The following is a 24,497-nucleotide window of genomic DNA, read 5'->3' on the forward strand; positions in this document are numbered from 1 at the left end:
TTGGCGACGGAGGAGGCGCCTCTGCTCGGGCCTCTACAGCTGCATGGAGCCATTGTCACGGACCTCGCGTGGCATCGGGAACATTGTGCTTTCTTGCCTGGTCATCCTCCTCTCCTGCACACCGTAGTTTGGGGTGCGTCTTGTTGACCGGGATCAGAATCCGAGTCGACAATGACGCTGACCCTGTACGCTTACAACGTTTGTGCCGCCCCGCGAATTTGGTGGTTCGCAGATCATGTTCCATTCACCTCCCGAGCAGCTGAGTGATCTCAACAGAGCTCTTCGTGCGATATGCGCTCTCGGGCTGCACAAAAACTTAAGCAAAGGTTGGAGAAACGGGATCGCGGCCTACATTAGCAAAGCACAGCAGCTCGCAGCCCACGATATCGAGATCAAGTCAGCCGTAGAGAATACTGAACATGAACTTACAGAGCGTCTGTGGCAACTCCACACCAAGCTTGAGGAGGATTGCAGGGCAAGGGTCTGTATGAATTCAGAAGACTACTTCTTCTCTGGCGCCATCGTGAGTGGCTTGCCCATGCGGCGCTCACCCCAACATTCAACCCATTCGTCTACCAATGACAATGCTGTCTGAAGGCACCCTTTGAATTGCTCCTCGAGGACCTGCACTTCGAACCCGGCGCACTTCCACCAAAATCATATTTCAGATCCGAGGCGGCAAGTCTTACCTCATTGCTTGTGGATGAGCTTAGTAGTTGACATCATCTATATCCCCAGGCTGACTATGTATTGGAAGAGGCCGTCAATCATTCCGAAACCGTGGTACCGGTACCTGAGCTTGTTGAACACTGGATCGAAACTTGCTTCGAGAGTTTGAGGGCGTTGGATCCGATCGTTGCCAATCATTCGCGCCCTTCTGATGATCCTGTCGGATTCTGGCAAGAGGCCTGCGACGAATGGGAGACTTTTTTACGAGGCTTGATCAGCAGATCGCCAAAGCCTCGCGAATTCGAACGGCTCGAGATCTATTTCGGCATGCTCTCGGTCATTTACACTCGAGTACTCAAGATACAGCAATCTGGAAGAATCCCGAGGACGTATTTCTACCTCTGGCTCGTAAGCTAGTTCATCTCGTCGACTTCCGTGCATGAACGCCTCCATCCACCATCTTCCTTTGTCCGCAACAGCCGAACAAAGCTTGGCTAGAACATCACGAAGAGTCGCGTGCTAGTCACGCGAGCGCTGGCCACGCTCATTCGCTTGCGTCTTCGCAAGTCAGCAGCCGCAAGCGTGCTATATATCTGCTGTAGTCCCTCTGTCTCCTCAACCTTCTAGATTCGTTTATCTGTGCAACCTCTGTCTCCGTAAGAGCTGTTCGAGCTATACTGTCGTGCGTGAGGAAACTGATGGCGACCGAGTGAGCTCGGAGCGTAAGCCAAGGCAATGCTCAACTTGAATTGACCTCGGGTCAGAAGTAGCTGTCGATCATCAGAAACGCCTCTGCTTTTCGGACAGCCTCTGCTACAGCATGTTATTGCGTAGCTGCGTCGATGAGCTGAGCGAATTTAATATAACTCGACATTGAATTTGAGATCAATATTATTAACCGTTCTAATGGCGAAGTATTTACGGCTCGCCGCCCCTCACCGCATCCGATTCATCCCTCGCGCACAATATGCTAGGCCTTGTCGACTACGGATCCGACTCGGACTCTGACTCGGGCTCGCCTGCACCGAGCACAAGCGCGAGCAAGCCAGTGACGGCTTCATCTCTTCTCAACCTTCCTGCTCCCAAATCGACCTTGAACCTACCCAAACCAGCTTCATCGACCTCGAGCACAATACCTGCATCTACAAAGTCGAGTCTGCCGCCACCAAAGAAGAAGGAGAAAGGACCGGTTCGGATCTTGCTTGATCTGCCTGCCGCCGCAGAGGACGATGGGCCTGCCAAGAAGAAACCGAAACTCAGTCTCGGTAGCCGACAAGGGCTGTCGGGACTAGCCGCCATGCTGCCTCAACCCAAGAACGAATCGAAACCGATCCCGACTCCTTCGTCGACTGCAGCTCCCTTGAGCAAACCTCAAGGTGCTGCAGGTCTAGGTGACATGTTTGATCAAGAAGACAAAGGAGCCAAAACTGCACCCGCACCATCGATGTTTGCGCCCACTTCAGTACGGACGAAAGGGAAAGCGAAAGCCTCTTTACCGCCTCCACCGCCCGATGAACCTGCCGTGGACTTTTTCGGAATCGGTTAGTTGGGTTCTGTTTGACATTCTATCGCCTTTGTGGGAACTGGACTGATCCGGGAAAGTTGTCCTACCTAATTGACAGGTTCCGTGACAGCTTCCACTCCCGACGTATCTTCCTCTGCGTCTGCGACTGTCAATCCCACATCGACGTCATCCGTTCGAACGATCTCTTCGGCACCTAAACTTGTTGATCGCTCCAAGGTCCCCAAACAACCCACTGCCGAAGATCCTTATCCCGGATTCACACAACTTCCCTCGGGAGAATGGGTTGCGAAAGACCAACAAACGTACGAGCTCGCATTGCAGTGGCAAGCGCAACAACAACAGAATGCGTTACCTGAAGGAGTCGACGAGAAGGAAGTGGCGGACAAAGGAGGGTTCAGGGATGTCGATGAAGCGCAACGAGCAAGAGAGGCATGGGCTACGAGACCGAGTCAAATGCCCGGTAAAGAGGAAGAGTACAAAAAGGGTGCACAGATCAAAGGAGTACGTTTAACATCTCTTATCTCGTAAGTTGTTGTTCTCATGCGGATTCTTCCTCTTGTAGATCCCGAAACAAGCGACGCAGCAAGCGAGGAGGAAAGGACAGTTGTCTTCGCTCATCGCAGAAGCTCACGACAATCGAGCCGAATTGGAAGAGAGGATCGCACAGGCTCGATCGAATCGCAAGAGTGCTGGCAACAAGTATGGGTTCTGAGCGAATGTTTTTCGGCAACCTGCAACTCGAATTCCTCTCTTGCTCGTAAACTTTCCCCCGAAGAGGACGAGAGTGGTTCAGAAAATATTCAACAGGTCGATTCGAGGTGGAAAAGTATTGACAAAAACGGAGAGACTAGTATCGACAAAGGCAAAACAAACTTGAGACTACGCATTACAACAAAATTAAACCCTCCAAGGTGCAGAATCATCTCCTTGCACTGGTGCCCTGATCCATCCCGACTGTATCAAAGTAACTCGGAGGGAGACCGTACAGTGCCTGAAGTTCTGTTTCTTCTTCGGTTTGGACCCGTTCCAAGCGTCGACTCGAACCGTTCGGTTCTCCCTGAGAACCCGTTACAGGAGAAGCCGAGCTGCCAGCAGCCTTTGAGGGATGTCTCGGAGGAGGAGGTGGAGGAGAAACGGCAACATTCGCGTGAGTTGGCGTTGGAACATCTGGAGCCAGCTCGAGAGGTGCAGGGGGCTGGGGTGTGAGAGGCGGTGGTGGTGGCTCTTGACCAGCAGATGCGACCGCCCGACGAGGTGGACAGTTGATGAGTTCGATCGGGATCGTTAATGGGGTGAGATCGTTCGAGATGCCGCCGACGCTGAGAGCGGACATGGATGTCGAGTGAGGTCAGCAGAGCGCGCAAACTCGAGTGCGCGAATCACCTCACTTAATTGAGAAGCAGAGAACGTAGGTGACCGAGAGGTTCGGTGCCCGGAACGAGATTCCGAGATGAGGTGGCTACGATCGAGGCGAACTGAGCAACATTGTCCCTGCTCCGTGGTCACAGAATGGTACCACTTACCAGTCGCACGTTGCCTCCGTATTGAGCTTTCCATCCTGAGCCGTTGTTGAGCGGTTCTCCGTCTGGATTTGGACCGAAAGGATGCATTGAACTCGCGGTTGCGACGACAACATCTTGAGCGTTTGCTGCGGGCAGAGGGAAAGAGAGGAGAACAGCGCCATCAGTCATAGGGGAGCGCAACAGACTCTGGAAGATGGCGAGAAAGCGCACTGAGCCGCTGTGCGGTGATCGCGGTGCGCTGGACGAGAAACACGTTAATTGTATTCGGCGCGAACTTGCCCGTGATCGCAGCGTTGTTCGTCTTGACAACAACCTCGAACGGAACGGAGCCAGTCCCACCCGGACTGCCCGCATCTCCCCGTTCGACCTTGTGCCCGCGGATCGTGCGCCCTTCAATCTCGATTTCGGTTGTACCCCCGGATCCGATCCGGGCCCATGACGAGATTGAAGGTTTCTTGATCGTGCGCTTCATGACGTACTTGCGCGAGTCGGTCCAGCCTTGAGGGTCGACATCCGAGTGTGGAGGTCGCGTGCCAGCGGTCCTGAGCGCAAGTTCGCGCAGGGGCGAGATGATCGGGGTGATTTGCCGCGGGACAAACACGACCGGGATGATCCAGCGTTCGTTCATCTTGAGCAAGCCTTTACGTCCAAGCGTCACTTTGATGAAATATCGGCACGACACCTCGAAGCCGCCCGTGCCGAGACCACTCGCAGCGGGAGATTGGGTCGAGATGATCGAGTTGCGGCGCTGGTTGGGCGTCTGTTGCGCATCGAGCATGAACGAAGGTGGAGGACGCACCGGTCGCGCGAGCGGCATCGGCGCCGACGCGGGCAGGTTCGACGTCGTGTAGTGGGTGATCTGGGCGGGCACAGTGAGCGAGAAGGGGAACGCAAACGTGCCAAGCAGTTTCGTCGGGTCGGACGATTCGTTCGAAGGGAGGAATCCCTCGGCGTGATACTGGTACAGCGTAGAAGAAGCTTCGTGGAACGTGACTTCGTCCGAGACGGGATGGCGGCCCGACGCATGGGCCTTCATGACAAGAGTTCGGACGATGCCCTTGAGGCGGACCTTGACGTGGGTAACGGTCTCGGGTTCTCGCAGGAGAACTTTGAGCGTGCCAGCGAGGGTGGTCGGGCCATCGGGTTCGTCCTGGATGAGAATGACATGCTCGCGACCGCGCGCTTGGAGCTCTAGATGCAGCTTGCCGGTGCGGCTCGCGAGCAGATGGAGGCGCTTCGGAGGGAGTGAGTCGTCTGCAGTAGGATCGGATGGTGGTGGAGGTCTGCGCGAGTACGTCGGGAGAGCATCTTGTGCGGTCGGGCTAGGCGGTCGAGACGCGCGTGGGGACGTTGGGAGCGGGATCGAGCTGTGTCGGGCACTCGAGAAGGGCACACTCGCCGAGTTGGCGAGAGACGGACTCGGAGGTGCACTCGTATTCGGGTGGGGCAGGTCGAGGAAGGACGAAAGGCGTGAGGCGAGCGACGGCGTGCTCGGATGCGATCGTGCCGGTTGCGACGACCGGACCGGGCGGGAGTCGGCGGGCTGTATTGCAGTTGCGAGCTGAGTGCGGAAGGTCGACACGAGCGAGTCGAGCGTCTAGATGAGTGCGAGAGAGATGCGGTCAGCGCGGGAAGATAGTGGGGGCGGTGAACCCCATTCGAAGCGAAGAGCACAGCGTGCATCGACCACCTCGTCCCGCCGACTCATGATTCGTTCCTCTGCAAGGGCGAGCGAGCTCAGCGACAAGGGAGGAGACGAGAGGATGAGACCTCAGAGATGAGATGCGATCATTCAATCTCACGATCAAGGGTTGGTGTCTGTGCACCTCTCTCGCTTTCGTGCAGTCTCTCACAGCCCCGCAAACAATCAACATGGCTGCTGCAAACCCTTCGAGCTCGCAGTCGATCGCCGTGCCCATCTCGTCGACGCTGCAGGGCGGCTACTTCAACCCGCTGCTCCGCACGCTTCAGGCCGAGCGCCATCTCACCAAGGACATGTTTATGTACCCCATCTTCATCACCGACGAGCCCGAAGCCGAGGTCCGTCCCGCATCCTCGCAGATTCCCCTCGTCTCTCGCTTGTGTCTCCCCGCCTTTGAGCTCACACAGTGCTCGGTCTAGGTCGAGATCGTCTCGTTGCCCGGCCAGAATCGATGGGGCGTTAACCGTCTCGAAGCGTTCCTCGCACCCCTCGTCGCAAAAGGCCTCAAATCTGTCATCCTGTTTGGAGTGCCCCTCCACATGCCGAAAGACCACCGCGGCTCGCCCGCCGACCATCCCGACACGCCCGTCATTCTCGCAACCCAATTGATCCGCCGCAAGTTCCCTGATCTCGTCGTCGCCTGCGACGTGTGCCTGTGCGAGTACACCGATCATGGACACTGTGGCGAGTTGCTACCCGAAGCGGTCGTCGGCGCGGGCAACCGGGTCATCGATACAGGCAGGAGTGTCAAGCGTATGCAGGACGTCGCCCTCGCGTACGCCCGCGCTGGCGCTCACATCGTCGCCCCGAGTGACATGATGGACGGTCGCGTGCGCGCGATCAAACAGGCCCTGATCGACCAAGGGTTCGCGAACCGCTGCTCGCTCATGGCCTACTCGGCCAAGTTTGCGAGTGCCATGTACGGTCCCTTTAGGCGAGTGAACCCTCCCCTTTGTACCATCTCCATGTCTCTTTTCTCCTGCGCTGACCCGAAATACGCATCGCTCGCGCAGGGAAGCGGCAGGATCTGTGCCCAACTTTGGAAACCGCAAGTGCTATCAACTGCCACCAGCAGCTCGGGGCCTGGCCCGCCGAGCGATCGTGAGTCGAGCAGAACCCGCCTCGTGCTAGCAGTTTCCCTCTTTGTTGACGCAAGTCATTGATACTGCAGCTACGAGATGTGGAAGAAGGAGCCGACTTTTTGATGGTGAAACCGGCGTTGCCGTATCTCGACATTATGCGGGAAGCGAAAGAACTCGCACCGAACCATCCCCTCGCTTGCTACCAAGTAAGTCTACCTTCGAACCTTGAATATACTCACTGGCCTGCGCGGAAGGCGTCCTGACCACGTTGCGCAGGTATCGGGCGAGTACTCGATGATTCACGCCGGTGCAAAGGCCGGCGTGTACGAACTGAAAGACATGGCGTTCGAGTCTGCCGAGGGCTTCCTGCGTGCCGGTGAGCGTCTCGACAAGCGTCGGTTTATAGACTGGCTTTTACGAACGCGGCTGACGTCGATCTTTGCAAACCCTGTCTCGCCTCTCCTTTTTCGTGCTTCATTGTATCCGCTCCGTCCGAGTCGCATGATCAGGCTGCACATTGATCTTGACTTACTTTACCCCCGACTTTCTCGACTGGCTCAGCGAGTAATAGACATCGCATTTCTTGATAATCGCTCCTGTTGCAATCACCACTCACCCTGCAGTACAATCTTGAGTGCTCAAGTACACAGCAATTGAAAGTGGACCAACGGCCGGTCAGGCGCAATCGTTGTACGTAAGCAGCGGAATTACAGTCACGTGATGACTTCGGTGTTCTTAGCTCGCGATCGCGATCGCTCGTCCCACTCGCGGGCTTCTTACTCGTTTATCTCATTCCTTGTTTGCTGCTCACTTCGGCACAAGACAGAAACTCGACTTTGCGTACATCCGGTCGAGCTCGGAGGATGAAGGATCCACGGAATGCAATCCGCAGCAATGGGCCGAGACCCGAGATTCTCGACAGGAGAACGTGCCGCAGATGCGGATTATCCGGTTTGACACTTGCAACCGCAACGCCGACTGCCTGCGCGCTTTCCACTCCGATCATCCCGACCTAGCGACAGTAGCGCGCGGCGACATGCCTGCCAGGCGGTCGACCGACGCTCCCCCATGGGAATCAACCGCGGACGCGGGTTCCGGGCAATTTGAATTCGACCAGCATGCGCCGCTGCTGCCCATCTCGACCAAGGACTGCTACGACGAGTGGGACGCGGATGTCGACAGCTTCAACGACGTTCATGACCAACGCATGGCCGTCACGCACAAGCAGCGCAAGAAGACCTCGACCATTTCAACCCATCGCAGGCACCACATGCTCGCGAACTTGTTCCGGGTCGCTAGTTATTTCGTAGTAGCCTGCTGGGCGCTCGCAGGGGTATCCATGTGTGGCTGGGCGGGCTGGTTCTTCTACACTCGACACAACGCCTATGCGAAATCCATCTTTGCGTTCCCGCTCGAACCGCAACCCCTTCCGGTCGAACACCTCGTCGCGCCGTTCACGCCCTCTCCCCTCCTCTCGACCGTGCAACGACAACTCGACGTGCGGCTCGACGTCCTGTCTGTTCCTCGCTCGACCCTCCCGTGCGACGATCTGACGTCCGCCCCTCTCGACGGAACCTCAAAGTCTTTCGCCGAGCGTTACTCGTCATTGCCAGAATCGGGTCCCTACCTCCTCGCGCTCAACCTGTACAACTCGCAAGACCTGTTTTCGACCCTGTCGAGAACCCTGTTGACCGTTGCCGATTTCTTGGGTCGTCACAACTGTCACATCTCGATCTTTGAAAACGGTTCGACCGACAACACGACCGTCGCGCTCGCACATTTCGCAGCAGCGTTGACGACCCTCGGGATCGAGCACACGGTCGTGAGTGATCCGAGAAAGACCGATTGGAGCAAAGTCGACCGAATCGACCAGTTGGCCGTCTACCGCAACGTCGCCCTCGCCCCGGTTCGGCAAGGTCTCGCCGATGGGAAACCGTTTGAGGACGTCCTGTTTGTTAACGATGTCTTTGTCGGACCGACGGACGCACTCGAGTTGTTGTGGCAACGTCGAGCGCAGGAAGCCGATGCGGCGTGTGCGATGGATTGGAGGCCAACGAAAGGCATCTTGTCGAAGTGGGGCCGGAGCATCAAGATGTATGACAATTGGGTTAGTCCTCGACAAACTTAACGCTTGACCCTGAACTCGAACTGATCCTGGCCGTTTTTTTTTTTCGCGCAATCGATCAGGTGGCTCGATCAATGACGGGCAACATGCTGCGCCCACGACTCGATGTCTGGTCCGAAGCGAGACATGGCATCGAAGAGCTGTTCACGCTCGACGAAGATTTGCCAAGTCGGAAACGACTTGAGCGAGGGTTGCCAATCCCGGTCTGTACGTTCTCAATCTATTCTGTCGATTCTCAGAACACAACCGAGAAAGGCTGCAACGCGCTGACGATCTGGCCAAATTACACCAGACTCGTGTTGGAACGGAATGATCGCGCTCGCAGCGGAACCTTTCCGAACGACGGGGATCAACCCAAAGACGCATGAGAGAATAGGTCCGGCTGTGCAAAAGGACCAGCGACCCTTCAGGTCTTCCACGGATGGAGCCAAGTTCCGCAGCGCTTTACGGTCTCAAGGAGAATGTGGTCAGTTTGCTCTGCTTTCTATGCGCGCAGGAAGATTCGAGACAGAACTGAGACCAAAATTGCTGTTCCTGAAAATACTCAGCTGCATCCGAATGCAAAACGCTCGCGAAAGACTTTTGGGCGAGAGGCTACAATCGCTGGTTGGTACGAAACTCGTGTCCTCTATATCTCTCTTTTGGTCGCCGTGTCCTTTGCTCGACTTGCAACACCATCTGACGCAACTCTATCTCCTTCCCCTTTCTTACAGATCGTACCGACCGTCCGGGCAGTTTACGACTCGTCTACATATACCCACCCTCACCTCGTCTCGATCCTCGATCGCGCGAAACAATTCTTTCGAGATCCACAGTTCGCTCGAGACCGCGCGAACCGGTTCTTCAATCACAAGATTGACTGGTCGTTACCAGAATGGACCGCACCAACTAGTGTTGCGTGTTGGGGATGGGTGAGAGGATTTCATATCGATCTAGAATGGTCTAGGATGACCAGGAACCCTCCATGGTGAAAATTCCTCGCGGGGAATCATCTGTATCATCATCTCGTTGTGTGTTTGTCTGTGTTGCGTTGTTTTTGTGTCAGTGTCTTCTGTTGCGGTTGGTAAATTTGTTTGCACTAGCTCGTCTGTTTGACAATGGCAATATCAAATTCTTGAAGTGCTCCCTCGCGCCAACAATGGTCAGTGACTGCACTTTTGACATGTCAAGCAAAAAAACGAAGGCTCAGTTCGTCAACTCCGAGAGGCCGCAAAAAAAAAAAAAGATGCCCAGATCCTTCGGTTGTTGGAGGAGCGGGGAATTGAACCCCGGGCTTCTCGCAGGATTCGAACGCTCAAGCGGTGCGAAGCGAGCACTCTACCCCTGAGTTACACCCCCGAAAAATCGAAAAGAAAATGAGCAAGATTGGAGGAGCGGGGAATTGAACCCCGGGCTTCTCGCAAGATCACATTTGGAGATGCGAAGCGAGCACTCTGCCCCTGAGTTACACCCCCTTGTTTTGCATGACGCAAGCGAAACTTTTGACATAGAAGACCGCGTAATAAAAACCTCACTTCCTAGTTCCGATTATCGCCCGAAATCCACCATGAGTTAGGCGCCAACAATCGCCAAGGCTTCAACGCGAATCCAGCTTGCGTCTTAGGTCTATAGGATCGTTAACGAGCACAACTTCCCCGAATCAATGCTCCTTGCTTAGTTGCTCAAAAGTTCAAATCGTAACGACGCTTGAATTGACGTCCAAAATCGTCAAATTGTGCAGGAGTGCGAGTAAGAGACAAGACGACAGAAGCTGGCAAGGACAGGGTATAGATCGTATTCTATGGTACACAGAAAGGCTGCGACAGGTTTTCTGGGACAAGCATTCACTCGAAATTGACTTGAAGATCGAGAGAGAATGGAAGACTGCTATCGGTGACGGTCAACACGTCCCCCGAGCTGAACAATTCTGACAGGGGTTTCTCGAGGTTTGGTCGAGTCGCAAGCTCGAGTTGAGGGGGCGCTTGGAGGTACAAGTTCTTGCCAGACAATGACAACGAAGGACGTTTGATTTGTCTGTGAGTCGATGGAGAGTGGGTACAAGACTGTTAGGTTTCGGGAGGATCCGAAAGAGGGAGGGGTACAGGGACTTACAAATCTCCTTTCTCGAGCAAGAGGTCGACCAAGTCCTGCAAGACTTGCTCCCGCTTCATCGTGACTGTCGAATTTTCTCCTCCACAAACGGGACATTCCGGCTTCTGTTGATGCTCAAACGTGTAGGTGTAGATTGACTCGTTTCCAGTGTACATCCTGTGATCGCGTTGTCGAGATCGTCAGCACCTATCCTGAGGACAAGATGACGAGACGAGTAGGGCCAACATGTAGTTGTTCAAGTAAGGATTGGTCGAGGTTGCAATTTTGAAAGCCTCGTTGCAACACGCAGCTGATCGTGTGCATGGCATCAGTTCAGTACAGGTGTTTATTCCGGGGAGTCTAGATGTGAGAGCGGAGCGTACCAGAGATGATGGCATTCGTGGACGCGATGGCAGGAATGATGCGTTTGACGACACCTTGGGTCAGACTCCACGTGACTCCGGTAATATTGTACTGTTCAGCTCGCGTGCGTGCGGTGTCAAACAGCCACTGGATATGTTCAGGGTCGTCGTTGTCGAGTTTCTTGTCTGGAGAGCGAATACGCGAACGTCAGAGCGATCGACCGCAAGAGAGACGCTCGAGGCGAGGATATACCCTTAAACACCTTCGGCCATTCGAGCATGCTTGCCCACTCGATGCAGTGTTCAGGCAAGCGTGGAGTGTTGGCGATTGTGCAGATTGGGAAAGCGGTGGGAGGGGTGAGCATGTCGAGCGAGCACTCGTAGCAGGAAGTGATTGTCGGTAGGATCACGCGAGCTTGTCCCTTGAAGCCTGTGTGACAGTGTCGCTCCGTCAGGTGTTGAAGGGGCAAGGCAGTTGGCTCGCGGAGGAATTAGGCAAGGTATGTTACCTTCTGTACCACCGTCAATCAGAGGTTTCAAGCTCTCGGGGTTCTCGGGATCGACAAGGTTGACGAGGGTGGCACTCATCCACCGCCTCGCGTCGACCGAGTCGAGCCCGCAGATGACGAGATTGAATTGCATGTAGTAGTCGTCATCCTTGTCCTGGATCTTGCCAAAATAACTGGCACAGTCGAGCAAGAATCGTCAGGTCTGGATGGGAATTCGGATTCGAGGGCCGCGCTACTGACGGAGTCACGGTACAACCGGGAACGCGGTTCATGACAAACTCTGCCGCGACGGTCGCTTTCGGTTTGCCAACATCTTTCGGCCTGTCAGGGTTGAGATGGCAATTCGACAGGAGGTCAGATCATAGCACACGGAACGGAGAAAGTCATGCCACGAACCTGAAGAGGAACTGTCGGTTCAGGTTCGAGATATCGATCGTGTCCATGTCGATCACGTGGATGTCGGCAAAGCCCAGCAAGGCGAGGTTGGCGAGGATCTCGCATCCGAGGCCTCCAGCGCCTGCTCCGTTCCGAAGCGAGAGGAGGTCAGCTCGAGCTCGCAGCGGGCATGAAGGAGAGGCTGACCAATGACGAGGATCTTGCACTTGTCGCGCAGGAAGGACTTGACTTCGTCGCCAGGAGTGAACGAGTCGGGATCAGTGTACGGCCCCGCGCGAGTCAGCACGCGGTCGAGATGTTGGTATCGCTCCTGGGGTGCGACCATTGTCATGACCGATGCAAAAGTCGTATCAAGGTGCGAGATTGAAGCGAGAGGCAGCGTGGCAAGCGAGAAGCGGTGCAGAACAAGCTCCGCGCCCGCGGGCACCACTTGGCTGATTAGAGGTCTCCTCCGGCGCCTGTCGAAAGTGAGCGCAGCTTATCGATCGCCACTGACAATCTGCAAAATTGAACCAAGCTACTTGTGCAACCGCAGAAAGAATGGGATGCCTTACGACCAAACCGCGGCTTGGACATTTATCGGCTTACGGCACTTATCAATGTTGCTGATTTTCCTGACGGCCACCGCAACTCCCGCCTGAGATCTGCTGCAGTTCGTCACCTCTCGACGATTGCAAAGCGGTCCCTCTATGGATCGCCATTCCCAACGCTTCTATTCGCAAGCATCTCTTCGGTCAGCCCGGTTGCCGCTTTGAGTTGTCCCAATCTAGGTCTTGCGCTCGTCCTCGTTTCGGTTCCGATCAATCATTCTCTATCGTGGTTCGGCATCGTGCCGCAGTTACCTGTACGTCAATGGGAGTAATCGCTTCCAGATGCTGTTGAAACGATATGCACCATCAAACGGATCGAGCCGTTTACTCAGGAACCGTACACGCCTCGCACGGAACGAGATCGTTGCCACTGATGGAGAATCTAGCATGAGCGATACGAAGCAGGCAACCTGGCAGAGTCCTACGCGAGACGGGTCGAAGCAGTCATCGATTCCGGACTGGGCCCAGAGACGGAGACAATATTCCGATCCTTGCAGGGTCACCACATTCTAGCTACCTCAAACATGCGTCAGACCAAGGTCAGACCGGTAAAGGGGGGAGCAAGCGCTACGGGGCAAGCCACAACGTCGAAAAGCCGAGCAACCTCGCGAAGCTACCCTTCGCCCACTGCTCCCTGAGCTGCCTGCCTGGCTTACGCCCTGAGCCTCTAATTGTTCGATCCAGGAGCTGTACTTCCAGAAGGCTTGGGAACTTCGACCTGCTCGGAACGAGCGATGGGTTGGTAAGCAGCATTTGGTCCCCGCAATGCTGCCATTTGAATGTCAGAGGACTTCGAGTCAGGGCAATCAATCTTCAACTCGTATGAGGGAAGTCCAGGACTCACTTGGGTTGGACGTCGGATGGTGCGCTACGGTCGTCGAAGCTTTATGTTGAGTGTTGCGAGATGCAGGAGGCTTTGGGAATGCCTCTAGCCTATCGCACGAGCTCGTTCGGATCGGTATCTCGGACTGAGGCAACAACAACAACAAAAAAAGAACCAAAACTCACATGTTTTCAAACTCTTCACGAGTCCGACAGCCCCCGTTGACCAGCTCGCTGTCCGAGTAGCTTTCGGACTGCGGCTCGGTGTGCTCCTTGTGTTCCCCTGATGTATTCGTAAATGATCCACCCTGCTCTGATTCGTATCTGGCGGTACTGCCATAGACCGAGGGAATTCTGGGCACCGACGGCGTGCGGCTCGTGTTCCTAGCGGGCGCCGGCGAGCTGTACGTAGGCACGATGAGTACTCAGCTCAAGATTGTGTTCACGCTTGCGCCGTGATTCAAGTGAAACTAGCTTTACCGGTATTGACGTCGCGGTCGGGTGCTTTGTCCATGCTCTGTGTTAGACGACATTGCTCCCTGAGGACGTGACAGCACAGTAGGGTGCAGCCAAATATCAGGAAGAAAACACTGATTCCGTGCTGTGCTCTCGAGCCATTTGAATGCGCGGGTCCGCGCAAGTCGAGCGGAGGACCGTGTTATCGCAATCTTCTTTTCAGCTTTCCGCCTGAATCACGCACTGACCTCCACTGCTGTACAATCTTGTTATGATCCCTCTTGTACGACTCAGCCTCTCGAGTCTCGGTGAGCAATACACCTGATCGAGGAAAGTATCAAAAGCGCCAGCAACTTGCTACAAGTGCGAAATACTAACTATCGATACGCTCCACACAAGCAACACTGCTACGAGAAAGTAAGATCGGCGAAGTTGGTGTCGTCAGAGACATCTCCTTTGGCGACCTTTGTCAAGATGGACCGGAAATTCTGGAAGATCGCGTCGACTTGGGTTGTAGCGATCGCATCCTGTCTCCAGGTCAAAGTCACAGCGAGAACACCTCCATGAGATACGGCCTGTCGCAAAGCCTATGTCGTCAGCCAAGTACAAGCAATTAAGATGAGGATTGTAAAAGAGGAGAACTAACATTGAATCCCATTCCGACTCCCATCCCACTGCCTGGCTGAGCCCAACAGACATCCCTCACCGTGAATTCTTCCGATTCCGACGATGATGTTCGAGTCTGGGAGTCCTTCATTCGGCCAACGTTCGAAACCTCGAAACTGCCCCCTTGCCAAGGGTTCGGGTTCGTGAGCATTCGATCTTGTAAATACTTTTCCCACGCCGTTCGTGGACGGTTTTGAGAATCCGGTGTTGCCATCCCTGGGGGCAAGTACGCCAACATGCCCATCCCTTCCTTTGCTTCCTGGTGTACGGCAGGTCTTCGCACGTACTCTGCGAACGTGCGACAGTATGACCAGAACCCGGTTGAGGACAGGTACTGAGGAGTGATCGCCGTTGTCGAATGCGGGATGGACGAGACATAGTTGCCGGTCAGAACTGGGTGACCCAATTCGGGTGCACGAATCGAGACGGGGCTCTGAGCGACGATATTGAGGGTCGTCGACGACGGTGTGCGAGATGCAACGAGGGCGACCGCTGCGAATGCGGCTGCGATCAGGACGGGGTGGAGGGTCGGTACGCCGTGGGTTTTGGGAGTCTTGGCAAGTGCGAGAGAAAGGTCGGCGGGCAAGAAGAAGATTCGAAGACCAGTCGGTTTGTCAATTGGCGACGCTAGAGCAGGACTCGGCCACGGTGACACGGACGCCGGGTACAGGAATGCGGGAAGACGAGGAGCGACGAGCATGGACGTGAAGGTGCGGAGGAGATACCATTTCGAAGGTCTCACGTCGATCGACTCGTCGAGCGAAGGTGGGAACGACACGGGCGCAGCTGAGCTCAAAGTCTCAGCGGCGGGATCGCGCAAGAGGGTGAGGAACTCGGAAAAGAGGTTGCGAGTGGCAGATCCATCGCCAATGACATGGTGAGCTGCGACCGCGACCCGCGTCAAGCCGGATTCAGGGTCTTTCTGGTATGTGTAGACCCGCCACAGGGGAGCTATCGAGATGTCCATGTCGGTCATGTCTCGAATGCCATCGAGCAAGACCTGTTCGGGCGAGGGCGCGAGCTGATTGCGAGCGATCCACACTTGGTCCGGTCGGATGTGCTCGTGCTGCTCGTACCGAGGCTCGGTCGTCCTTGCGCCATGGACTGAGGATGATAGTAAAGGCTCTCGCGTGAGGAGTGACTCGATTGCACGCTCGACATTCGCAACAGACGATACGAGCGCGGTGAAGATAACTCCTGGTGCATGGCCAATGTTGTGACGCGCAAGCGAATATCGCTCGTAATCTCCTAGGCGGCGCTGGATGGTCGTCATGGTATTCGAGTTGAAGAGAGCAGAGACACGGTGCGTGAGGCTCGAGTCAGACGGCGAAAGACCCGAGGCCGACTCCCGCTCGCGCCCGCATGCGGCGTCCCACTTCTGCCGCTCGCTTCGCATCTGCACGCCAGCATCGTCCACTAGAGATGCGCTCCCAGGTGATTCTTCCGATGGCGCCGCCGAGCGAATTTATAGAACCCCCACACGCCTCGTGACCTTGATCTAACAATCGCAACCTGGTCTCTCAGGAGCTTCTCTACGGTCTCTCGCACCCATGGCCGACCTTCAGAGCCGTCAACGATACGATCCGAGGGGGCAAGTCGACTTCGTCACTCGTCGTGTCGCCGACTTCAAACTTGGCAACCTTTACCGGCGAACTAGGTCAGCTCGAGCTGCTCTCCTGCATCTAGATGGCATGCATCCCAACTTGACCGTGGAGACATTGTTGCAGACATTACGGCTCTCGGTGGAGCAGGGTTCGCTTCGCAATCGACGACGTTTGATCCGACCCGTCTCAGCCTGCCTCGCCATTCCTACTCTGGGCTCTCGCTCACGATCGTTCTCCCTCACACACTACGCGATTCTCGCAAAGAGAAATGTGACCCCGTTCAGCCCCACAAATTCGTCGTCGTTCTCAAAAACACGAAGCCCGCAACTCGACCTGATGGCAGGAGGGAATCGGTCCTCTCGTACGAGTTCGAGTTTGATGTTGACCATCTCGTCGAGCACGAATGGTTCCAAGACGACAAGCAAAGACGCGTCCAGGTCGATGCAGTTTGGGAACAATTTGTCGCGACTTATCGTGGAAGACCGAAACAAGATGCCGAACCTCTCGACCCTGCATCGATCTACGAGTTGAGCTTCATGTGCCGTTCCTCGTTTGGATATCAGGCTGGACCCTTTGCGCTCGACATCGTGTCCGTATCGGCTATTCGTCAACAACAACGAACCAGTCTCGAACGGATATGGACTCGCGTGATGGCGTGGTTCTCGAGCCTGAGATCGTGGGTCACAGGACGAAGCACGGCAGATGGAACAGCCAGACTGGCATGAAAACAAGGCCGATATTTTTCAAAAATCTTGCAAGGCTACAGGAGAAGGAGACAAACATCTAGAGCAACACCCGGAGAACCCAGAGAAGCAGATCCGACAGACATAGAGATCCGAGACACAAGCCAGATAGGACAACAGATCGTAATGAGAAGCTCACAATGACACAAAGGTCGCCCTGACCATCGAAACGACTAAGCATAATCAGGCAAGGCCTCGTGCTCTTCTTCCCGTGTGACGATGGGTACGGGGTGGGAGACGCTGAGGGAAGAGTGCGAGCTCGAAGCGCTCAGGTACGAGGTCAAATTGCCGTCGTAATTCGGAGGAGCACTAGTCAATCCAAGCGATTCGTCCTGGTCAGATCCCTACTAATCGGTCGTAGGGGAGAGTGACAGCTCACGAGAGTAGACCTCGACCGAGTCCATCGGCGGCTCCGGCCCCTGCAACTCGTCTCGTTTCTTCGCCGCGCGCGCCCGAATCGACCAGCGTTGCTACCGTGTTTGACCTCGACCTCCTGCCGCTCATGAGCGAAGTCAATCCGCCCGATGCACTCCGGTTGCGATTCCTGCCCGTCGTTGCAGGGGTGATAGTTGCAGCATCGAGGTCGGACGCCTCGCCTCGATCAACCTGGTCGTACTCGGCATCCGAGCTCTCGTTACTGCTTGCGACGAGTCCTCCCGAACGAGTGTACCCTTTGCCCCCTTCAAACACTCGCTTCAACACGCTCTTGCTCGGTCTTCTTGCGGCATTCCAAGCTTCAAGTCCGAGTTCGGTGGTCGGAAGCAGTACGACCGGTCCCGCATTTGATTTTGTGAGAGATGCCACGATTGCGAATGCCTGGTAATGGTTCCGGAGAACGTAACCCAAATCACTGCACTCGATCGACGAATTGAGGTTAGCCTATGCTTCGAGAGCGAAAACAGGGAAGAAGAGAGAGTAGGACTTGCACCGCGCGGAGGAACAAGGTCAACAGATGTAGCTTGCGCAACACTTGCGCTTGATTCCCGCCATTCATCCATTTACTGAAAAGAAGAGTACAGATATCATGATAGTAGGTGGTCAGTCGATAAGGTTCTGTCCGTACAGGGGACTCCGCATGCGCAGTCGCGGGGATTGGGTATCTGTCCTCACCTGAAGCAGTACGCGAGCAGGACCTCTTCCGTCTCCTCGGGTCGAGTCGAGCGCTCCAACAGCTTGCCCACCTTGTCCTGTGAGATCGTCATCCTGGTACGTTGCTGCAGAGCAATGCCCCGACAAGCAGTTTGCGCTTCCAAGGGCTTGGCTCGGGCTTGTGCAAGGCGCCTTGACACGACACAAGCAGAGTCACGTATCGGATCACTTCTGTCGGAGGCGAAGACCAAGACAGAGCGAGAGGAGAGGGAGGAAGAAGTCCCAACGGAAAAGGGCAAGAGCGACTCTGATCGCCGAGCGCGCTCGAGTCTGGACTTCGCAAATTGCACATCGCGCCTTTGGTGTTCCTTTTTTAATCCCTTGTTTCTTTGAAGACTTTGCAAGTCTTCAAGCGCACTTGACTTCACTAGACGGTCTTGCGAGGTCACAAGCATCATCCGGGAATTCTAAGCGAGCTTGCGTCGATGCGTTAGCTCGCATCTCTCATACATCGGGCCGTGCGCGCACACTATGATTTCATCTCTCGAGGCCGACCTTGCTATTGTCATTGTATGTCAATCGCGGTAAGAGTCTATACCAGCAGCGATATCTCCACGGATCCAGAAGAAAGTTGCAACAGAATTTTCCCGCGATATCTTCTCAGCAGAACTGCAGTCTGACAGTCGATTCATCTCACAGCAGCAAGCGTGATTTTCTCTCCGAAACCTTCATTTTGACTCTCAAGCAACCTTGACGATGAGTTTGCCCGACGTCTTGCGACCAGCTGTTTGACAAAGTGCAAAGAGCGCGTCAGGCTCCTCTCTTGCTCGCCGTGAAGAATAAGAAAATTCTCGAGATAAGCGAGGGAAAAAGTTGTCAACGTACTGATGTCAGTCTGTGCTTGCTTGAGTCCTTGCGTCGTGAGAGGGTACTCGGCGTGGAGCGCGAGTTTGAGGTGACCTTGTTTGACGATTTCGAACAACTCGGTCGCGTACGAGTGGAACTCTTCCCGAGTGTGCACGTATTGGTTCAAGACAGGTCGACACACTTTCAACGCCTTGGGTCCGAGCTTCAAAGGTGCGAACGGAGGGACCGGTCCCGAGGCGTTGCCGAGTGTGACGAGGGTACCTTTGCGACGGAGGATCTCGAAATCCATTTCGAACGTGTCTTTACCGACTCCATCAAACACAGCGTGCACGCCTCGGTCGATGCCCTCACCGCCCGTGAGCTCGTACACCTGTGACACGACGTCGCGACCCTCACCGTACAGGATGACGTGCTCGGCTCCGGACTGCTTTGCGATCTCGGCCTTCTCCGCTGTAGAAGTCGTACCGATCACGTGAGCTCCGAGATGAGAGCAACTATAAGGAAAAGAAAAAAGTCAAGATCAGGAGGAATACCGTCAAGCACATCGCGAGCTGGATCAATACACTAGAACTCACAGCTGACAGAGCAGGCGACCGAGACCTCCAGCAGCAGCTTGGACAAGGATCCACTGTCCCTTCTTGACCTCGTGAGCCTCTCGGACAAACGTCAAAGCTGAACGGCAGATAGCGGGATTCGAGCTGAGTTGCTATTGCTCGGATGACAAGCTAGAAGATGCAACGTACCGGTGAGACCTTGGAGAATAAGGGTTGCGGCATCTTTCGTCGACACGCTGTCGGGTAGTTTGATGACTTGTTTCGTCGCGGCGAGGGTGTACTGCGCGAATGCTCCGCCTGCAGTGTAGGCCTATGATGTATTTCGTCAGCCTCTTGACAGACTCCGAAGAGGCAGTCACGGGTAGAGCTCACCGCAACTTTGTCTCCGACGTCGAAACCGAGTGCGGTGGGGTCGACGCCTTCGCCGAGGGCAGCAACTTCTCCAGCACACTCGTTACCGAGGGTCCACGGCATCGGGAGTTTATAGATGCCTCCGCGCTGGTCTGACCATCCAGGGACAAGCAGCAATGCAGTAGTGATAAGCCGCGGCACAATTCCTATACGAGCTGCAAGGCCACGTCAAGAGCGAGGAGGATTCGTCACGTACAAGTATCGATAAAGTTTACTCTGCAGCGTACATCAAGTCGTCAGAGCACTCGTCCAAGGTCGAGAGACAGGCGGGTACCACTCACCCGGCATATTCAGTCTTGATCAACACCTGTCCTGCTGCAGGTTTCGGGACGGGAATCTCGTGCACGTTCAGTACATCAAGGTCTCCTTGCTCCGCGATTTGACAGGCTTGCATCGTTTGAGGAATAGAGGTGGACATGGTCGAAGCGAGACGATGAAGTTGAACCGGGGTGGGGAAGCTGCACAGGTGACGTTCAAGTAGCGACAGTCGCGGACTTGCAGGACAGAGGCGAGCGATGGGTGTCGAGGTGGGAGTTCTGAGCAAGAGTCGAGACGCGCAGCGGAACATGGAGCGGCAGCAGAGAGCGAAGGCGGGACGTCGGACCGCGGCACACGCTGCGATCCCGCTGATTACATACGCCTCGCGGCAACATTCTGGACCTCAAGCAGACCGGAACGAATCCCATTGCGGTACAAAAGGAGTTACAAGATCAACAACACTCTGATATCTACAAGTACATAGTCTGATATCAGAATTTTAGTACCGATAATAGCCACAGAGTGCCAGGTACGTCTAAGGCAGGCAACAGGTAACAGATAGTGGAAAAGGTCAAGGGTAAACGGAAGAGTCAGGTATAATATGAGTCAGAGCGGCAAGGACTTTTGCGAGTCGTTTGCCCTAGGGTATAGGGAAATTGTTGCGTTCCCTGCGTGGAAACGTCTCAGGCGAACGTGTTGGCAAAGTCAAACCCGTCGAGTCCCTGAGGCGACCAGTTTGAAATCATAGTGTCATTCAGGTGCTTGTGACTCGACTGTGGGTTCAAGTCAACGAGAGGATCGTCGGCAAAGTGTGTCGGCGCAAAGTCGTACGCATCGAGACCAGAGACGCTGCCGAAAGGCTCGAAAGCCGGGGGCGCGATCGCACTGGGATATTGTTGAAGCGTCGGCGACCATGATGAACCCGGCCGTGAGGCTGCATTGGGGTCGAGCGAGAGTGACAGCGAGAGTGAACCGATCGAAGCAGGGTCGTATGAAGCGCTGAAGGGAGGATTGGCGGACGCAGACGTCGATTGCGAGCGGTCGGGAAGCTGCGAAGGAGTGATAGTCGACGATCCAAACATGGTCGGTTGTGTGATCGAAGTGGGCGTTGCAGTCGCGAGCTGCGCCGAGTTTGCGAGAGGGGATCGAGTGGGCGCCTGAGTCGGTTCGGGTCTTGGAGCTTGATTCACGGGAATGAGCGACTCGGAAAGGGGAGGATACAGGGGCTGAGGATGAGCGTGTGATGGCGAAGGGACAACTGTCGGTGCGGCCGTAGTGAAAGGGAGGAAGTGTGCGATCTCGAAAGGATTGAAGTGAGGCTCATTCGTCTGCTCCCCTACTACAGGGGCTTCGAGATTGCTCATCGATCGGGTCCTCGATCGGGTCCGGTCCACATCTGCCGTATCCTCCGTTTCGTCCTTCTTCCGCTTTCGCGACACAGGCGCGATAGCGTTCGATCTTGGGACGGCTACCGCCGGGACGACCAGGTCCGAGGGCGACACGCCGGGAGCTTTCGTAGGCGGTCTCTCGCCCTTCAGAGCATTGGGAGTTGCAGTGAGATTTGCCGAGGCAAGAAGAGACGTTGGCTGCGCTTCTTGAGGTGTCGAGGAAGTTTCTTGCGGAGGTGAGGTCGTGACAGACTGCTGTTGGGAGGCAGAGAGAGCAGCGTTCGATGGAACATTCGTCACTGCTCTCTGGCGCAATGCCCGAGCCTGCTCGAGCAAGTCTGCCGAGCTGGTTTTCTCGGAAGGTTGCGACGGGGCACGTCGCGGGATCGATTGACCGGCATTTATCGCAGAAGAGGGATATCCAGCGAAAGTTGGTGCCGTGCCATTGATGGGGACCGGGCCGGCGGACATAGAGGACGAGGCAGCAATCGAGGACGGACCCGTGGGCGGCGAAGGAACGACGACTAGCTGTGGGTTCGAGGTGGCAGGCGAGTGCATAGGATGCATTTGCAATTGGGTAGAGAAGGCAGGAGAGGCATTTGGAGGCAGGTTGTTTGGTGACGAGTTCGCACCAGGCATGGCGCCGATGACGCTTCTCGCACCGTCTGTCGTTCGATGTTTCTCCCGAAGCTTGATCATCTGCGTAGCCCAGAGATCTTCGAATGGTGCGAGAACCCGGTGATAGATCTCCTTGATGCGCGACTGAGTCCCAGCCGACCTGCTCGGGATCGATAGGAGCGTCGCGACGTGCGACCAAGCATCTCCGGCGTCAATCTGCAAGCATATTTGCCGCAAGTCAGTTCGGCACGAGGCACATGGAGACGAGAGAATGTTAGCATACCTTCGCGTAACCTCCTCCGCGCGAGACGACCGTCTGAAACAACTGCAGAAGATCGACAGGTCTGTTCTCGATGACGAAAGCGCCTCGCTGGATCTCGTCGACAACGTCAATATTCTGCTTGGCGCAGATTTGACGCAACTGTGACCAGAAGACCTGGTGATCGAGCTACAGCAGAAAAGGGTACGTTGATCAGTATGGTACCTTCTTAGCAGAACATGAGGGTCGGCTCACGGTTAATACCATTTCTGCCAGGCTCGCACCGCCTCCTTGCCTGCAAACATCTTGCAGATGACCTGTCGGGCCTTTTTTGATGGCGTTCGAGGTTGGTGGCGGCTCGGAATTGGCAGCGGTTCTCTGCGCCTGTTCCCGCGCCTTTTCTCTCGCCTGTTCCCTCTCTTCCTCTAGTTGCTTCTCCCGATCGACTTCACTCTGCTTCCTGAGTCCAGCCATGGTCATGACAGGCATTTCTCCGTTCTCCGCCTTCTTGATCAAGACCTGCAGTGGGCTGGGCCGGGCCAGGGCTGCGTTGCCCGAACGGCTGGAATCGCCTCTCTGGAAACCTCCTCCGCTTGCCGTTTTGTCTCGATCGATAGCGTCCATTTGTGCTTGCAGACCCGGCGGCAGTTGTTGACGAGCTGCCGCTACAGGTGTAGTCGAGGGGGACGGCCCCTGTGGCCCACGTTGTTGTGCCGGATATTGAGCATGCAACTGCGGCGTCGCTTGTCTAGGATCGAATTGTTGAAATTGCTGCGGATGAACATGATGAGGCGGAGGCGGAGGCGCTGACGGGGGAGCGAGATGAGGGAAGGACGCAGAAGTTGGCGTCAGACTCGATTGACGAGGTAGAGGCTGCTGGTGAGGATAATGCTGAGGTGAAGGTTGTGCTTGTTGGTGAGCTGGAAGCGCTACCTGTGCATTGGCCGGCGATGTTGTCGAGGACGGAGCAGAGCTGAATCGTTGATGGGCCAGATACGGAGAATGGACAGTGTGGCCTGCGGACTCGGGTGGTCGACCGGACGAGCTGGAGGATACCCAAGAGCCATGTGCGTAGGCTGGTACTCCAGACGGCGCCAGAGAGCGACTGAATTGCTGCTGTGATGGTAACTGAGTTTGCGAGACCCCGTTCCCATACGGCGATCGTTCAGCACTGCCAGAGTTTTGCTGGGCAAACGCAGGTGTCGCCGATGCGCCAGTACTGCACTGTTGATGCGAGAGTCCGGTAGGTCCCATTCGAGAAGCGTTTCTCTCGTTCGTCGGCGCCTGCGCTCCTGCCGAAGGTGCGTCCCACACCGAAGCCGGTCCAAAGTGCCCCTTGAATGCTTCGCAATCGTGCAACAGGGTGGCCTGGCGATTTCTGCACAGGCGAGCAAGACCGAGTCAGCCTTTCCTCTGAAAGCAAGCAGGGTCCTGGAACCTACTTGATTTCGCGCATCTGCAGTTCTAGGTGAGATCTCTGTGGTGCCGAGATGAGCTGATTTGCGCCTGGGCCTGTTACAGGCAGGGTGCCGCCGTTGTAAAGATTGGCAAGCTGCGCCAGGCGGTTCTCGAGCAGGGCCAGTTCGTCAACCTTTGCATGGTACTGCTGCACCGATGCCGCTGTTGGCACAGGCAGACTATTACGAACTGGCTGCGGCTGCGGTAGAGGCTGCCGCGATTGTCGAGCAGGCGGCACGGTGTTCTGGAACCGTTGTGCGGTGGCCGACATGGTGGAATCCGCGTGCACAGGCGCCGCAAAGTCCGTCCTCTCGCCCGAGTAATAGCTTGACGTTGCGGGAATTACTGTGCGGTTCGCCGGCAGGCCATGATACTGATGCGCTGGGGAGTACGTAGGCTGGTTGTGGGACGCATGAGAGCTGGCAGGCGGACGATGAACGTGCGATGCCGGCGGGGGTTCAGGGTGGCCATGCATCGTAGCCCTATAATTTGACGATGCCGCATTGAGGGCATGCTCTGGCTGGTCGTACGCTACCAGGCCACTAGTCGTGCCATACGGCCCCGAGCTCGTCGGCTCCCAAGGCTCAAATACAGGAGTACTGGTCGATCCGGGATTCGAAGGCTGCGACTGCGGGTAGTGCGAACTCAGCGGTGGGTACGGCCACGCTTGCGAGGTCGAAGCAACTGGCTGTGCCCACGCCGACATCTACAAGCGTGTCCTTCTGGCCCTTGGGAGAGAAAGCGGGCGGGC

At 55.7% G+C, this 24,497-nt stretch overlaps 10 protein-coding genes across 10 annotated transcripts; 4 read left to right on the forward strand and 6 right to left on the reverse strand.

The window, feature by feature from the left end:
* Nucleotides 1–1,636: 1,636 nt before the first annotated feature.
* JCM15063_001171 (uncharacterized protein) lies at nucleotides 1,637–2,906 on the forward strand (the record flags this gene model as incomplete). Its single annotated transcript, XM_076677960.1, has 3 exons — nucleotides 1,637–2,210; nucleotides 2,292–2,695; nucleotides 2,757–2,906. The coding sequence occupies 3 exons, from the start codon at nucleotides 1,637–1,639 to the stop codon at nucleotides 2,904–2,906; spliced, it is 1,128 nt and encodes a 375-aa protein (XP_076534916.1).
* A 207-nt stretch (nucleotides 2,907–3,113) lies between these two features.
* On the reverse strand, nucleotides 3,114–5,425 carry JCM15063_001172 (uncharacterized protein; the record flags this gene model as incomplete). The annotated part of the gene is made up of 5 exons (XM_076677961.1): nucleotides 3,114–3,513; nucleotides 3,583–3,653; nucleotides 3,718–3,842; nucleotides 3,928–5,314; nucleotides 5,399–5,425. The coding sequence occupies 5 exons, from the start codon at nucleotides 5,423–5,425 to the stop codon at nucleotides 3,114–3,116; spliced, it is 2,010 nt and encodes a 669-aa protein (XP_076534917.1).
* Nucleotides 5,426–5,589: 164 nt separating this feature from the next.
* HEM2 (porphobilinogen synthase HEM2) lies at nucleotides 5,590–7,069 on the forward strand (the record flags this gene model as incomplete). Its single annotated transcript, XM_076677962.1, has 6 exons — nucleotides 5,590–5,757; nucleotides 5,839–6,353; nucleotides 6,433–6,520; nucleotides 6,591–6,707; nucleotides 6,778–6,877; nucleotides 7,011–7,069. The coding sequence occupies 6 exons, from the start codon at nucleotides 5,590–5,592 to the stop codon at nucleotides 7,067–7,069; spliced, it is 1,047 nt and encodes a 348-aa protein (XP_076534918.1).
* Nucleotides 7,070–7,537: 468 nt separating this feature from the next.
* On the forward strand, nucleotides 7,538–9,597 carry JCM15063_001174 (glycosyltransferase family 69 protein; the record flags this gene model as incomplete). Its single annotated transcript, XM_076677963.1, has 5 exons — nucleotides 7,538–8,608; nucleotides 8,689–8,833; nucleotides 8,919–9,092; nucleotides 9,175–9,236; nucleotides 9,340–9,597. The coding sequence occupies 5 exons, from the start codon at nucleotides 7,538–7,540 to the stop codon at nucleotides 9,595–9,597; spliced, it is 1,710 nt and encodes a 569-aa protein (XP_076534919.1).
* An 852-nt stretch (nucleotides 9,598–10,449) lies between these two features.
* On the reverse strand, nucleotides 10,450–12,294 carry UBA3 (NEDD8-activating protein UBA3; the record flags this gene model as incomplete). Its single annotated transcript, XM_076677964.1, has 9 exons — nucleotides 10,450–10,639; nucleotides 10,718–10,873; nucleotides 10,943–11,006; nucleotides 11,080–11,244; nucleotides 11,312–11,488; nucleotides 11,568–11,740; nucleotides 11,808–11,888; nucleotides 11,964–12,084; nucleotides 12,150–12,294. The coding sequence occupies 9 exons, from the start codon at nucleotides 12,292–12,294 to the stop codon at nucleotides 10,450–10,452; spliced, it is 1,272 nt and encodes a 423-aa protein (XP_076534920.1).
* A 1,944-nt stretch (nucleotides 12,295–14,238) lies between these two features.
* JCM15063_001176 (uncharacterized protein) lies at nucleotides 14,239–15,770 on the reverse strand (the record flags this gene model as incomplete). The annotated part of the gene is made up of 2 exons (XM_076677965.1): nucleotides 14,239–14,406; nucleotides 14,478–15,770. 2 exons carry the CDS (start codon nucleotides 15,768–15,770, stop codon nucleotides 14,239–14,241), a joined length of 1,461 nt encoding a protein of 486 aa, XP_076534921.1.
* Nucleotides 15,771–15,859: 89 nt separating this feature from the next.
* JCM15063_001177 (uncharacterized protein) lies at nucleotides 15,860–16,826 on the forward strand (the record flags this gene model as incomplete). The annotated part of the gene is made up of 3 exons (XM_076677966.1): nucleotides 15,860–15,931; nucleotides 16,022–16,154; nucleotides 16,225–16,826. The coding sequence occupies 3 exons, from the start codon at nucleotides 15,860–15,862 to the stop codon at nucleotides 16,824–16,826; spliced, it is 807 nt and encodes a 268-aa protein (XP_076534922.1).
* A 191-nt stretch (nucleotides 16,827–17,017) lies between these two features.
* JCM15063_001178 (uncharacterized protein) lies at nucleotides 17,018–18,046 on the reverse strand (the record flags this gene model as incomplete). The annotated part of the gene is made up of 4 exons (XM_076677967.1): nucleotides 17,018–17,153; nucleotides 17,224–17,694; nucleotides 17,771–17,845; nucleotides 17,955–18,046. The coding sequence occupies 4 exons, from the start codon at nucleotides 18,044–18,046 to the stop codon at nucleotides 17,018–17,020; spliced, it is 774 nt and encodes a 257-aa protein (XP_076534923.1).
* Nucleotides 18,047–18,673: 627 nt separating this feature from the next.
* Nucleotides 18,674–20,183, reverse strand: JCM15063_001179 (quinone oxidoreductase family protein; the record flags this gene model as incomplete). Its single annotated transcript, XM_076677968.1, has 7 exons — nucleotides 18,674–18,717; nucleotides 18,819–19,294; nucleotides 19,376–19,472; nucleotides 19,544–19,664; nucleotides 19,727–19,857; nucleotides 19,962–19,981; nucleotides 20,047–20,183. The coding sequence occupies 7 exons, from the start codon at nucleotides 20,181–20,183 to the stop codon at nucleotides 18,674–18,676; spliced, it is 1,026 nt and encodes a 341-aa protein (XP_076534924.1).
* Nucleotides 20,184–20,706: 523 nt separating this feature from the next.
* Nucleotides 20,707–24,452, reverse strand: JCM15063_001180 (uncharacterized protein; the record flags this gene model as incomplete). The annotated part of the gene is made up of 4 exons (XM_076677969.1): nucleotides 20,707–22,245; nucleotides 22,313–22,477; nucleotides 22,544–23,666; nucleotides 23,731–24,452. 4 exons carry the CDS (start codon nucleotides 24,450–24,452, stop codon nucleotides 20,707–20,709), a joined length of 3,549 nt encoding a protein of 1,182 aa, XP_076534925.1.
* Nucleotides 24,453–24,497: the final 45 nt, after the last annotated feature.

This window comes from Sporobolomyces koalae, assembly GCF_050403365.1.
Source record: "Sporobolomyces koalae JCM15063 DNA, S_koalae_JCM15063T_v1_ctg11, whole genome shotgun sequence".
Classification (NCBI taxonomy): Eukaryota; Fungi; Basidiomycota; class Microbotryomycetes; order Sporidiobolales; family Sporidiobolaceae; genus Sporobolomyces; species Sporobolomyces koalae.